This window comes from Dermochelys coriacea, chromosome 7, assembly GCF_009764565.3.
Source record: "Dermochelys coriacea isolate rDerCor1 chromosome 7, rDerCor1.pri.v4, whole genome shotgun sequence".
NCBI lineage: Eukaryota > Metazoa > Chordata > Testudines > Dermochelyidae > Dermochelys > Dermochelys coriacea.
This window is the reverse complement of record NC_050074.1, coordinates 98,100,633-98,114,145: the sequence shown is the minus strand read 5'-3', so window position 1 is coordinate 98,114,145 and position 13,513 is coordinate 98,100,633. Positions and strand designations below refer to the sequence as shown.

Below are 13,513 nucleotides of genomic sequence, written 5' to 3'. Positions count from 1 at the left end.
AGTCCTGCTGCTCTGAGCAGCATGGTAAGGGGGCGGGGAACGAGGGAGTTGGATAAGAGGTAAGAGGTCCCCAGGAGCAGTCAGAGGACAGAAAACAGGGAGGGTTTGGATAGGACGGAGGTTTTGTGGGGGGCGGTCAGGGGACGGGGAACAGAGGTGGTTGGATAGGTGTGGGAGTCCTGGGGGGGCCTGTCAGGGGGCAGGGGTGTGGACAGGGGTTGGGGCAATCAAGGGACAGGAAGCAGGGGGGTTGGATAGGGGATGGGGTCCCTGGGGGTGGTTAGGGGCGGGGGTTCCAGGAGGGGGCGGTCAGGGGACAAGGAGCAGGGGGGATTGGATGAGTCGGGGATTCTGAGGGGAGCAGTTGGGGGCGGGAAGTGGGAGGGAGTGGATAGAGGACAGGGTCCAGGCTGTTTGGGGAGGAACAGCATTCCCTACCCAGTCCTCCATACAGTTTTGGAACCCTGATGTGGCCCTCAGGCCAAAAAGTTTGCCCACCTTTAGCCTAAGCTCTTCAGCATGGACACAGACTTTTTGCTCCATACCTTTAAAGATTCAATGGCTATGTCACAATCTCTGGGAATTTGTGTGTCTGAAGCAAAAAGACATTCTAGCAGATCTCAAACTGCATAGTCTTCCACACTGTTCTAGTACCACCACACAGGCTTTTCCTAGACCGTTTGAGCCTCTGAGGAGGAGATCTAAACCTCATAAAAGGGGGCTAACCCCTCTGCAGCCACCTAATCTGCATCTCCTTCTAAGAGAGAGTTTTGACAGCTTGATCGAGGGCATAGAGCAACCTATTTCCCCAGATTCTCTATTATACAATTCTACTATTCTCCCTCCCCTCCGCCCCACACCACCCTTTTTTGAGACAGACTGTCCCACTTCCTACCTGCCAAGAAGCATATCACCTGAGACAAGTGGATAGTGGAGGTGGTCAACATGGGATATTCCATACACTTCCACTCTATCCCCTTCTTCTCCATCTCTCTTCAAGAATTTCTCTCACAGGGAGATAATTAAGCAGGAGATCCAATCTCTCTTGCTCTTGGGGCAATTGAGCCGGTTCCCTCTTTCCCCAAGTTTGTCAGAAGATGGTTCTATTCCAACAATTTCCTAGTCCCCAAGAGGGTGGATACCAATCCCCGATCTCAGAAAAATGAATACCTGTGTCCTTTCATAGCACATCAGGATGGTGATGCTAGCCCCCATAATTCCATGCTTAGATCTGGAAACTGGTTTGTTGCCCTCAACCTCCAGGACACTTACTTTCATGTAGCTATCCACCCCTTTCACAAGCATTTCCTACATTTTGTAATAGGATCAGATATTAGCAATACTGAGTCCTCCCTTTTGGGCTCAGCATAGCCTTCAGAGTCTTTATAACGGTCCTTTCAGCAGTAGTAGCCCACCTACATCAGTGGGGCATCGCAGTATTCCTGTACTCTTTATTCTGCAAAATCTGATCAAAGGAATTGTTTGAGTTGTTGAACAATCTGGCTGGGCTAATCTGAGGTGTTTCCATCCAGTAATAGAACTGATTGTTTCTTACAGTGAGGAGTTTGTTATTTTGCAAAGGAGACCATTCAAATTTGGGCTGAGTTGTCTGTCTCTGTTAACAGAATTTTGTCATGTGAGTGGAGAGAGGGAACAATTGAAGAGTCTTTTCTCCTTTAGTTACAGCCACTATGACTTGCTGATGTGCTAGAGGAGGTGCAAGCTACAACCTGTGATTTAGACCCTGATCCTTTTGGCATGGAGATGTTACCAGAGTTCATTACATTGTCTACCTAGGAAGATAGGAACTACCATTCTGCATGAGACCTGTGATCCATCTAGTCCAGAATCCTCTCTCCAACAATGGCACCTACCTTCAGAGCAAGGTCCAAGAAACTCCACAGTAGGTGGATAATCTGCACCCCAGGAGAGTCTCCTCCTAACCCTTAACATATAGATATTGGTTTAAGGCTTGAAGCATGGGGATTTATGTCCTCTGTGTGTGTTTGTTGTAACTGTGGATATTCTTTTTACCCATTTAAATGTCTAATCTCTTTTAAATCTTCCTAAATTCTGACATTTTGTGGTAATGAGTTGCACAGTCTTACGATGTGCTGTGTGGAAAAAATACCTCATTTTATCAATTCTGAAGCTGCTGCTTTTTAATTTCATTGAATGTCTCCTTGTGCCTGTATGGGGAGATAGGGAGAGTCAAAGTTCCCAATCTGTTTTTTTCTATACCCGTCAATATTTTGCATACTGTTATGTCCCCCCTCTTAAGTTAAATCATCCCAAAGTTTTCAGTCTCTTTTCATAGAAGAGCTTTTCCATGTCCCTAATAATTCTTAGCACTTGTCTTTGAACTCCCTCTAAAGTGCCTTAGGGAGGCCACAATGTCAGTTTGTCTTAAAGAAACAAGTGTTCACTCCTTACTCAAAGTATCATAGTTTGACCCCCAAAAAAACTATCCAATATTGCGCTATCTTGAATATTCCTTTTTTGGGAAAAGTTTGAGAAAGTTGTGATAAGGGAATTCCAGCAATATATGGAGTTCTCTATTCTTCTTGACCCCAGTCAGTTAGGTTTTGGCCCTGAAGTGTGGTACAGAAACTGCACTGATCGTGTTAGCTGATGTCTTCCTCCTAGCAATCTACCCATATATGCTGATTATTTAGATCCCTTTTTATACCACTGACCATGAGATTTTATTGACACCTGTGAATCTTGGAAGAGTAGCTTGGGTCGTTCCTGAGAGTTTCCAGAGGGTAGTATTGGGCAGTTATAACTCTGTTCCTTACAATCTAAGGAAATATCTACATGTACTGGGGTCAATGCTGCTGCGATTGATGCACCAGGGGTTGATTTAGCAGGTCTAGTGAAGACCCACTAAATTGACCACAGATTGCTCTCTCATCAACTCCGGTACTCAACCAGAACGAGAAAAGTAAGGCAAGTCAATGGGACAGGAACTCCCGTTGACACAGCGCAGTGTAGACACCACTGTAAGTTAACCTAAGCTACTTGAATAACTTAGTCACTTAGGTCGACTTACCCCTGTATTGTAGAGAAGATCTAAGGGAGTTCAGGGGGTAATAATTGGTAATACTGCTGACTTTAAATAATTGGATATTGGCTTGTTTTGTAAAATGTGTAATTTTTATATTATGTCTGTGCCTACTGTAAAGAACAGACAGATATTTGAAAATGTAAATAAATGATAAAGTATACAATTATAATATTTTTAAATAACATCATTTACACTTTAATTTGTTTTTAAAAATTTACTTTATTTATATCTGGTTTTGATCTGTTTGTACTGCAACCCAGTACAATATGCAAAATAAGCAAGAGATCTTATAACTTGTATTCCAACTTTGCCTCTTCCTACCATCAAAAAACAGCTCTGATTTTACATACTAATTGACCAGACCAACACTGTCTCTCTCCTATAGTTTCTGCTGCTTTTCTGATGAATGATAAAAGCTGGTTGCAATGATATAGGTACATATGTTAAGTGTGTTTTTATATCTCTTCCTAGCCAAGAAGTATAAAAAGGTTACTGGCAAAGAAATCTACTCAGATACATTAGAAAGCACACCCATGCTGGAAAAAGAGAAGTTTCCACAGGATTATTTCCCCGAGGTATGTACAGTCCAATGGAGCATTCCAAAGTGTAAGGGTCCAGTTCTAGTTTCTCTTCAACAGATGACTTCATTGGTGTTACTCCTGACTTAAAGTGGTATGAACTCCATCAGCATCAAATCGTAAGCCTCTAGTTTTTTTGTGTCTCCATTTCATAGAACCTATAATATACATTTTTGTAAACCAATAAGTATATTTATCAAACTCAATTGAAGTTCTATCTTTAAACAGTAACACGTTGTAAAGAATTTATTATTTATAGGAGATTCAGACTTTCCATTATGTATCTTTTTCATTTTATGTATTTTTTTAAAATGTTGTTGGTGAGGGCTGCAAACATGCTGAAAATATTTAGTAGAACATTAGAGTTCACAGAACAGGCAGAGTCCAGATTATGAATCTGTGCCAGGCAAATAGGTTTTCCTCTTTAAAGGAATGGGACATAGGTAAGTACAACTGGGTGCCTTTTAAAACCACATCTGCTTTGCCACAGTGATGTGGTAATAGCATCTTTTATTCTGTGTAGAAAGATACCATGGTTACTACAGTTACTGGGGGAGGTATATGTTGAATATTTAATGGTGCCTGTTGTATTTGGAAGAACTGCAAGTAACTTTCAAGGATACATGAGTATATTTTACTTCCTTTAAAAAAATGTTATTTATTATTACTATTTTGACACTGGTTTTGTGATCTTCATGGTGGTATTTTCTTCCCAAAATAAAGACTGTAACATACCTGACACTGAAATTGAAGTCCTGGACAAAACCTACGAAGTCAAGCTAAGAGCACTGTTTTTGTTTTTGTTTTTTTGTATCACATGCAAACCTAAATAAAATTGCTGGATTCATTTCTGTTCTTTGACATTGAATTGTATTTTGAGATAGTAACATTTTACAGGAGTGCACAGAGCATGGGATAAGCACTTACTGTTGGATGGATTTTAAAAATCAAAAGAATACAAATAAACAAAGTCAATGCCTTCTGACTTACGTGCAAATTATTTAAGTTTGCTAGTAACTGAATTTAAAAATGAAATCAGAATATTTGTAAATATTTGCACAAAGACATCTAGCTAGTTCATCCGTGCCTGGGGAGAGCATTGCCTAAATATTTAAGGGTTGATGGCATGAAGATCATCCCTTTTGATATATGATTTTTAGCAAACGTTCTCATTTATAGTGCACATACGTCTGCTGAGAATGTAAATAGAATTAACTGCCTTTTTATAACATTTTTGCTTCCATTGGGCCTCTTAAAATAAAAATAAATGTTAAATGCTTACATTAGGAGTTTGGTTTTGCTGTACTTGAAGGGGAGCATTGGTGGCTGTTCAGAGCATTTTATTTAATTCTTTCTCTCCATCATTGATAAGCTGTAGAAATGTGGCTGGTTGACAAAAGAAATAAGACTGACTGATCCATATTAAGGAATTATTTAATCATACTATTGAGAGTTTTGAACAGCGGACTGTGAATGGATAAGGCTATAAGAAAATCACTGGCCATGGTTGGTGTTGTGGAAACTGCAGCTTTTAACACACACTGCAACTTTTTATAGTTATTGCAAATGTGAGTGATTAGTGTTGCTACCTGGCGCACGGGATTGCAATGCTACTCAAAACTGACCCAGCCACCCCTTTATCATGACCCAGTGGGGTCACTAGTGGAGGCAGACAAGGAGAAGGATGGGGACTGGGGACCCATGCGGGTCAGAGGTGGATTCCTGGGGGGCTTGCCCTACTTGCTGCCGCCTGCACTCAGTCCTGCTGGCACTTCCCTCTCGCTTTGCCTGGGGCAGTACCACCTCTAGCAGCAGCAGCTCCTGCTCAGCCTTGAGGCTTATACCTTCCATAGCTGCCAGGCAAGGGCTGGGACGGGGCTGCTAGTCCTCCACAGGGCCTTCAGGGGTCTCTGAGCTGGGGCCACCTTTAGGGCACAAGGGCTCAAGTCCCCACACCATGCCCTGGAAATTGAAGGAATTTGGGGGAAGGAGGGTTGGAGAGTAAAGAACCCTGCTGCCAACTCAACATCTAGTCAGCCAGCCACCCAGTCCCACCAAATCCCCACTTATTTCTGGCCTGAGGGGCTCCCGTATCTCTGTCCTGAAGACCCCCACTTCCCTGCAAACTTACCACACCTCTCCTTTGAGAGCATTTCCATTCACACCTGCACTTGCCCATTTACTGTACTTGAACTGACTGCACCAAAATTTCAACTTTAACAAACTGTGGCTACAACATCTGGAAAAAAATAACCATACATTACAACTTTCCTAGAGCCTTATGGAGCCTTATGCCTGGAGCACTTGATGTTAACCATAGAGAACTTGCTAGTCACACAGTGCAGGCTCCTTCTTGTTTGCACCTGCTAAGGCACATCTGAAAACACATTAAATATTTTCTAATTTTATTTTTCTAAGTCAGCAATTCCTGTAGTTGTCCAAATGATGTTATGGAGGTGGTGTACAAAAAAGGAGAAACCTCTGGATCAGACTTTTTTTTCAAGGTTTAGGCTCTGTTTCTCCATACAACACAATATGTTATAATAATGTTGCTATAGCTACACTTTTGCGAATATTTCCACTCATTTCAGAATGCAGTATGGCATACATACGGCAGGTACATTTTTTGTTTACTTTGCAAAATTTGAAAGTAATGCTAAATATTTTTAATATATAGTTACATTTTATGTTTCTTGTTCTCTTTCATTTTAAGGCAGAAAAAGGAAAAAGCTCACAAAAAGCCTATACTACATCTAACTTAAGCTTGTATACTTACAGCTGAAACAAGATCACTGTGTTTAACCCATTTTCCTCTTACCCACACATTGGTGATTAGATGGTCTTCAATAAATAGACCTCAAATAGTGGATATTCTGAAAATCTCTTCTGCCAAAATGAGATGCATGAGCAACGTATCAGTCTTCACACACAATTTCCAGGTTTTTGTGTGTTTTAGCCAGACTTTTATTATTACATTAACTTTTTTGTATGTGTGAATTGGTTTAAGACTGATTTCTTTTCTTTTTATTACCGCCGCTTAAGGATGATCTAAAAGTAATTACGATGATTGAGGCATAATGCAATTCAAAATAATTACAGCCCACTGCATATAAAACTAACAAAACTTTCTGTGTTGATTTATGGGTCCTCTTGGCTGGGCATGAATCTGAAATGATGCCTTTGGGAACAACACTGCAGATAATGTTAGGCCATTTAAAAAAGCAGATTTGTGTAGTCTATCAGGGCAGAGTAATGTTTTTTCCCCCATAGTGAGAAATTGGTTGTTATCATAGATCACAGATACTGCTCAAAGCTCTTATGAAAGATGAATTAATTTCACTAATGCTTTAATGCAAACCTTTCATGGAGAAGGCTGTATGGTGATAACCTTACTGCGGTCTCTCCTTTCTCAATGATGATTTATGTCGTCTTTTAGTAGATGAAACTGCCCGTATTCACAATCCATCTGCTGGCTAAAGGAATCCTATTAACAGGAGATCGGAGGAGAGACTTAATATTGTAAGGTGAAAGATGTGGTATCCCTTTCCTGGGGCTTGATTTTTGTTTGGTTGTTTCGGACGGGGGGGATGTCCTGTTTTAATATTTAGATACTTCTCTCGGACAGCACTGATCTATATAATCTTTACCCGATTTTTATGCTGGTTTACAAACAGTGCATCAGCTAACGAGTAGCTTGTTTAAAGTCAAAGCCAAGCTCATTGCTTTAAATACTACAGGCAATTGTCTATCTTCCTGTCCCTGCCTGTAGTTCTTTTTTCAACTGTGTTCCTGGAAGTCCCATTTTTCCTAGTATTTACAAATAGTGTTTGGGTCCGTTAAAGACCAGCAAGCAGCCAAAAGGTATTGGATTGCAGTTTATACCTCAGACTGGTGATGGCATTCAGGACCACACTTTTTTGTTTATCTGTTCTAGCTGTATTTTATGTGCTGTGCTATTTTAGGCCCTAATCCTGCATACCTTTTCACACATTCTTAATTGAAACAAGTGAGCGCTTCTGTGAAGATAATGGAATTACTTGCATGTTTTCAAGCAAAGCACTTCTATAACTGTTTGCAAGGTAGGGTCCTTAGAAATTGTCCTATTAGGCAGGGAGATGATCTGGTTTAAGCACAGGCAGGCGAATTGGGAGAGTGGGTTCTTGTGCTGTCCTATCTCTCTCTAATTTTCTGTATGATCATGGACAAGTCGTATAATCTTATGCTTCAGCTATCCCATGTGTAAACTAGGGATAACAATATCTACCTTACTGGGCTGTTGTGAGGTGTAATTCATTAATGTTTGTAAAGCATTCTGAAAGTCTTGGAGAAAATGAACTATAGAAGTTCTATCATATTTTGTTCTTGTGTGACCTATAAGATAGACACATCCACGCAGAGTCCTGGCAACCCTAAATTCTCCTGTCCTGTAGAAAGGAAGTGCTTTTTTAATAGGTATGTGGTTCTGGGTTGTGGTTTTTTTCGTGTAATAAACCATGAAAAAGCAGAAAAATCTGTAGGACAAGGGAAATATTAAGGCTCCAAGACTGGAGGGAGTGATTAGAAGCCTGTGCTCATGCATTTTTTGAGTTCTGTTTTCAAATACTTGTAAGTTCGTGATTGCAACTACTTATTTTTAGTTATTTTGGCTGTAATTATAGGCCAGAGAGCTGCTAGCACAGAACTTGCATGACTGCAGCTACTGGTAGGGTCAACCTCTTCTTATTTCCAGTCCCTTCCTCTGTGATCTCCAACTCACTAGCTCTTTCCTGGTTATTTAACATAGAGGGGGGACCCCCTGACCTTTCCTCATTCCATGCTATTGTCCTGTTTGCTGACACAGAATGCATGTAGACCGCTTTTATCAGTTAGAAACACTTAACTAAAACATCCAATTAAAAATAATTAACTAAATCAGCCTTCCTTTCATAAGATGCATTTGCCAGCACCACAGGGAGGTAATCACAGAAAGGCCTCTGGCAGATGAGTCCCACTACAAGAAGCTGCCTGTGCTAGCGGAAAGAATTGTGGACAGAACTCATTTGACTGTTGTTTTAGTTTCCATCCAATTAATATGATCCACAGTGAAACTGTTCAGAGAGAAATCTTTGGGTTAAGTAACATCTAGACATACTCAGAGCACTTTTATTTGTGTCCCATTTGATATGAATAGAAAGAAAACAGGAGACTCTGCAATCCTTACTCAAGCAAAGCTGCACAATTTGAGCCAAAATGTACTTGCCCTTGAAAATTACATATTGTATACAATTGTAATCTCTCAAAAACAGTATTTTTCAGAAGTAGAACTCTGAGTTGAATAATTACCATAAAGAAATGATATATGTTGGTGGCTAATATATTATTACTGATCTATATAAATACATTTGCAATGGACGTAATTATTTAGAAATTATATGCTTTAGTATAAAACTGGATGGAAATGCATTTGATTTATCATATGTTTGTTGTATTTATTAACATTGTGTGCAAATTCACTTTTTGAAATGTCAGTTTTGCAATTAGATGTTTTCTTAGCAAATTCACAATCCATGTTGGATAGTATTTTCCTATTAGATAATTGGTCATTATAGCTCTATGTTAAGAATAAAACTATCAACTGGCATGCCGCATGGTGTTAGTTTTTCTACCGTTATGTAGATTAATTTTAGAATCTTGAACTACTGATAAGTGTTTCTGAAAATTTTAATAACTAGGAAAGCTACTATGCTACAGGCATAGGTGTTGACTCTGCGGTTGCTCTAGGGCCCACAAGGAAAAAAATAGTGGGTGCTCAGCAGCCCTGCGGATCAGCTCCTTCCTCATTCTCCCAGCGCCTTCTGTCCTCCGTGATCAGCTATTCAGTGGCGTGCAGGAGGTGGGGGAAGGGGGAGAAGCGGGGGGCAGGAAGAGGCAGGGTGGGGACTTGGAGAAGGGGTAGAGTGGAGGCAGGCCCTGGGGCAGAGCAGTGGTTGAGAACCCCCCAGGATCTGAGTAAGTCGGCACCTATAGCTATAGGAGCATAGCTTTATATAGAACACAAATTTGAATGTAATTTGAGAAAAATTCCATCATGAGCCAAACAAACTTAAAATTAAGTACTGAAAGGTAAAATATGCTGTATTCCCAAGTAGAAGTCTATAATTTTTGAATAGTGTTGTTTGTATTGCAATAACATCCAAAGGCCCAAACAGGTTTGGTACCTCACTGAGCTATGTGCTGTACTAACACTCAGGAAGGTTAGGAAGATACAGTCCCTGTTCCAAAGAATTTATCATCTAATCTAATGATTTCACATCTGTACAATAGTGTAAACATTTAGAATCTTCTACGGTGATCAAGGAGAGGAAAGCCATCATCATCAGGAGCTACATTCAGATTATTTCTATGAGAAGTTCTAATAAGTGGTGGTGGTTTTTTTGCATTCATGCAACTGGTATTATTACTGACTAGTGTAAACCACTGAACATACTGTAATATCCATGGAATAGCATTTAACACAAGTCCCTACATGAGGCTCTAAGGAGGAGTTCCTTTTACTGCAATGATAATATAATATGGGAGGTATTGATACTGAAGGTCACTTAGTGCATCAGCTGCACTTGCAGGTTGTTAGACCTGGTTTCTTTTGTTGTTCAATTGATTCATCTACACATTTTTTCCCTTCTTCCTCTTTGAACCATGCTGTTCATTTAAGAAGCTGCAATTACACTGCAGTCATTGCCACTTTAATCTGTCTTTCCTTCATGGCCCTGCTTTGTATGGTTGAATAAACCCTTGCTGGGCCACTATTTAATTTGATATGGTCCCTCACAGTAGAATGATGGAGAAAAGATGAATTAAGGCTCTGTGCTAGTCATTATCAATCATGGTTTGTGTTCATTACTTATTGCTCACAGTGCATTTTGACATTAGCCCTCCATAACCTCTCTCTTCATGTTAATGTTGTCTGGAGGTCCTTTTACCCCATGTAGCTGAAGTTATTTATGTAGGTGGTGTTTCTAGAGGGTTTTAAAAGGTCAATATAATCTCCCTGGGGCCCCTATTCACAAAGAGAAAGCTTGCACAATGTAACTGCAAGTTTTAGAAATGTGAGGTGTTTTAAACTCAGAGTTTTCAGATTTTTAATTTCACTTATTACAATTAAAATTTGGCAAAGTGGGATCAGGTATATACTGCTGTGCATAAAACCAGTAGTCACTGCACAAGTGTAAGCATTAGGAAACCCCAAAATACCATAACAGACTTCTGTATTTGGACCCTAAAATAAATGGCATATCAACTAATATGCAAATGCCTTAAGTCACATTTGGAAATTTGACAATAGATACATTTTTACAATAAGAAACACTGTACAGATTCTAATTAGATCAATATGCATATCTGCAAATACTTGTGTACCATTCACCGCCCTAATTATTCCAAATCTAAAGAAGTTGTTGCAGGTCTATTATTTTACCTAAAGACATGAGTAACTTCATCTAAATTGGCCTTTATTTAACCTAGTTCTCAGATGGAAGAATCTGATGTAATCTATTGTGTTATAAATACCCATTGCTATCCAATATTTAAAATATCCATGTTCTCCTTCTCTCTCATATATTGCCCTGAGCCCCCAATCCCCCATCGAGCCTCTATTACCAACAAATAGACATGTCTGAGAAGAAAAAGAGCATGGAAGAAGCTAATCAGGCAATATCCTGATTAATACGAGTGTCCAGAGATATCCTAGTCGCAGCCTGAGGGAATTGAACGGGGCCCTTCTATGGAAGTCCCCACTTCGAAGTCCAAAGAGGCTGCTGTTTGTTAAAGGGGAAGCTGATCTGAAAGGATATCAAAGAACTAATTTCCCTAGAGTCATTCGAAGAAGTCTTTTGCAGTATGAAGTTCTATCAAAACATCCTATTCCAATTCTGGCTGTGTTTGCTGCTTTGGTCCAATCAGCTGCCAAGAGTGCACAAATTTCAGTTGGAATGTTAGTATTTCTTAAGGGAATGCCTGAAGCTTTGTCTCTTGAAAATGGAGAAGCTACTCCATTGGAGGGTGAGGCTTTATATAGTTGACTACAAAAAACTTGGTTTGACCATTGTTCAGGGGTCACTGTACAATGTTCCCAGTCAAGCATAGTTGACTATTTTGAAGATTACTAGTAGCGCATGGTAGCTGTGCTTGATAAAGACATTTAATACGGGAGGCCTCTGGTGAAATCCTGGCCCCATTTACATCAATGGGATTTTTGCCATTGACTTCAGTGAGGCCAAGATGTCACTTAGTCATACTAGTTAACACAGTGCTTTTTGAGTTGATACATTCCATAATGCATCAGACATCCTGAAAGAATATCTGTAAAGAATCCAATTTTTAAAAAACATACAGCAAGGTAAGAACATAAGAATGGCCATACTGATTAGACCAAAGGTCCATCCAGCCCAGTATCCTGTCTACCGACAATGGTCAATGCCAGATGCCCCACAGGGAGTGAACCTAACAGGTAATGATCTAGTGATCTCTCTCCTGCCATCCATCTCCACCCTCTGACAAACAGAGGCTAGGGACACCATTCCTTACCCATCCTGGCTAATACCCATTAATGGACTTAACCTCCATGTATGTATCCAGTTCTCTTTTAAACCCTGTCATAGTCCTAGCCTTCACAACCTCCGTAGGCAAGGAGTTCCACAGGTTGACTGTGCACTGAGTGAAGAAGAACTTCCTTTTATTTGTTTTAAACCTGCTACCCATTAATTTCATTTGGTGGCCCCTAGTTCTTATATGATGGGAACAAGTAAATAACTTTTCCTTATTCACTTTCTCCACACCACTCATGATTTTATATACCTCTATCATATCCCCCCTTAGCCTCCTCTTTTCCAAGCTGAAAAGTCCTAGCCTCTTTAATCTCTCCTCATATGGGACCCATTCCAAACCCCTAATCATTTTAGTTGCCCTTTTCTGAACCTTTTCTAATGCCAGTATATCTTTTTTGAGATGAAGGGACCACATCTGTACACAGTATTCAAGATCTGGGCATACCATGGATAGTTGATACTAACATTTGATATACTCAAAGCCGAAGTTATTTTGAAATCCATTAACTGTTTATAAAGTCCTTAACTTTTGGAGGTTTGTTTTCTTTCAAGATACATTTATTGTGGTAGTAAATGTAGCAATTGCTGTGTTAACTTAGGTGAGGATGTTGAGATACATGAGTGGCATTTGACATAGGACTCTGGAAATAAGCTGAATGTAGTTGTAAGAGGGTTCTCTGTATTTTTTTTTAAATTAGTTAGTTAGTAGCTAGTATGATCACAATCTAAATATGTTAAAAGAATTCAGTTGGGAAAGAAGAATCAAGTAGTAGTATGATTTATCATCAGTCTTAATTGAAATAGAATCTGAGGCCACTGTTAGAAATAAAATTCAAATACAATGATTACAAATAGAAAATATGCATGCAACCCTTATTCAGTGTTGATGGTTTTCTAGTAAATCTTTAGAACCTTGAAAGAGCTTTCACAAAGTAGGTATCTTGGTATCCACAATGTTTTGGATAAAGGAGAACTCTTCAAAGCTAATTTTATTAAACAATTTACAAAAGCTATCAAAGGACTAGAAAAATGGGTTGGAATACCACTACGGTATCTCTCATTGAGAGGATCGGTGGTGTTAAAATTATAACTCTCCCACAAGTCAACTATCTCTTCTCAAATCTCCCCTTCGGTATCCTTTAACTCTTCAAACAAATTAATTTCAGTGTTTCTACATTCATTTTTGTCAGTCAGGCACCCAAAGTTGAATCACAGACTGTGAAATATTCTTATGAAAGGACAACTGGCAGGTACAAACAAATCCCTGATGCAGGAAGAATAAGGCA

At 39.7% G+C, this 13,513-nt stretch overlaps 1 protein-coding gene across 6 annotated transcripts in view; it reads left to right on the top strand.

Moving 5' to 3' along the window:
* Positions 1-13,513, top strand: part of INPP5A (inositol polyphosphate-5-phosphatase A) — a 444,123-nt gene that overhangs the window by 265,899 nt on the left and 164,711 nt on the right. For all 6 annotated transcript variants that reach the window (XR_006282883.1, XM_038409257.2, XM_038409258.2 and 3 more), the window contains one exon: positions 3,539-3,642. Coding sequence is in view for 5 of the 6 variants with exons in the window: in XM_038409257.2 (XP_038265185.1) it covers positions 3,539-3,642 (104 nt within the window). In the remaining variant the exon portion in view is untranslated. The remainder of the gene's footprint in view (positions 1-3,538; positions 3,643-13,513) is intronic.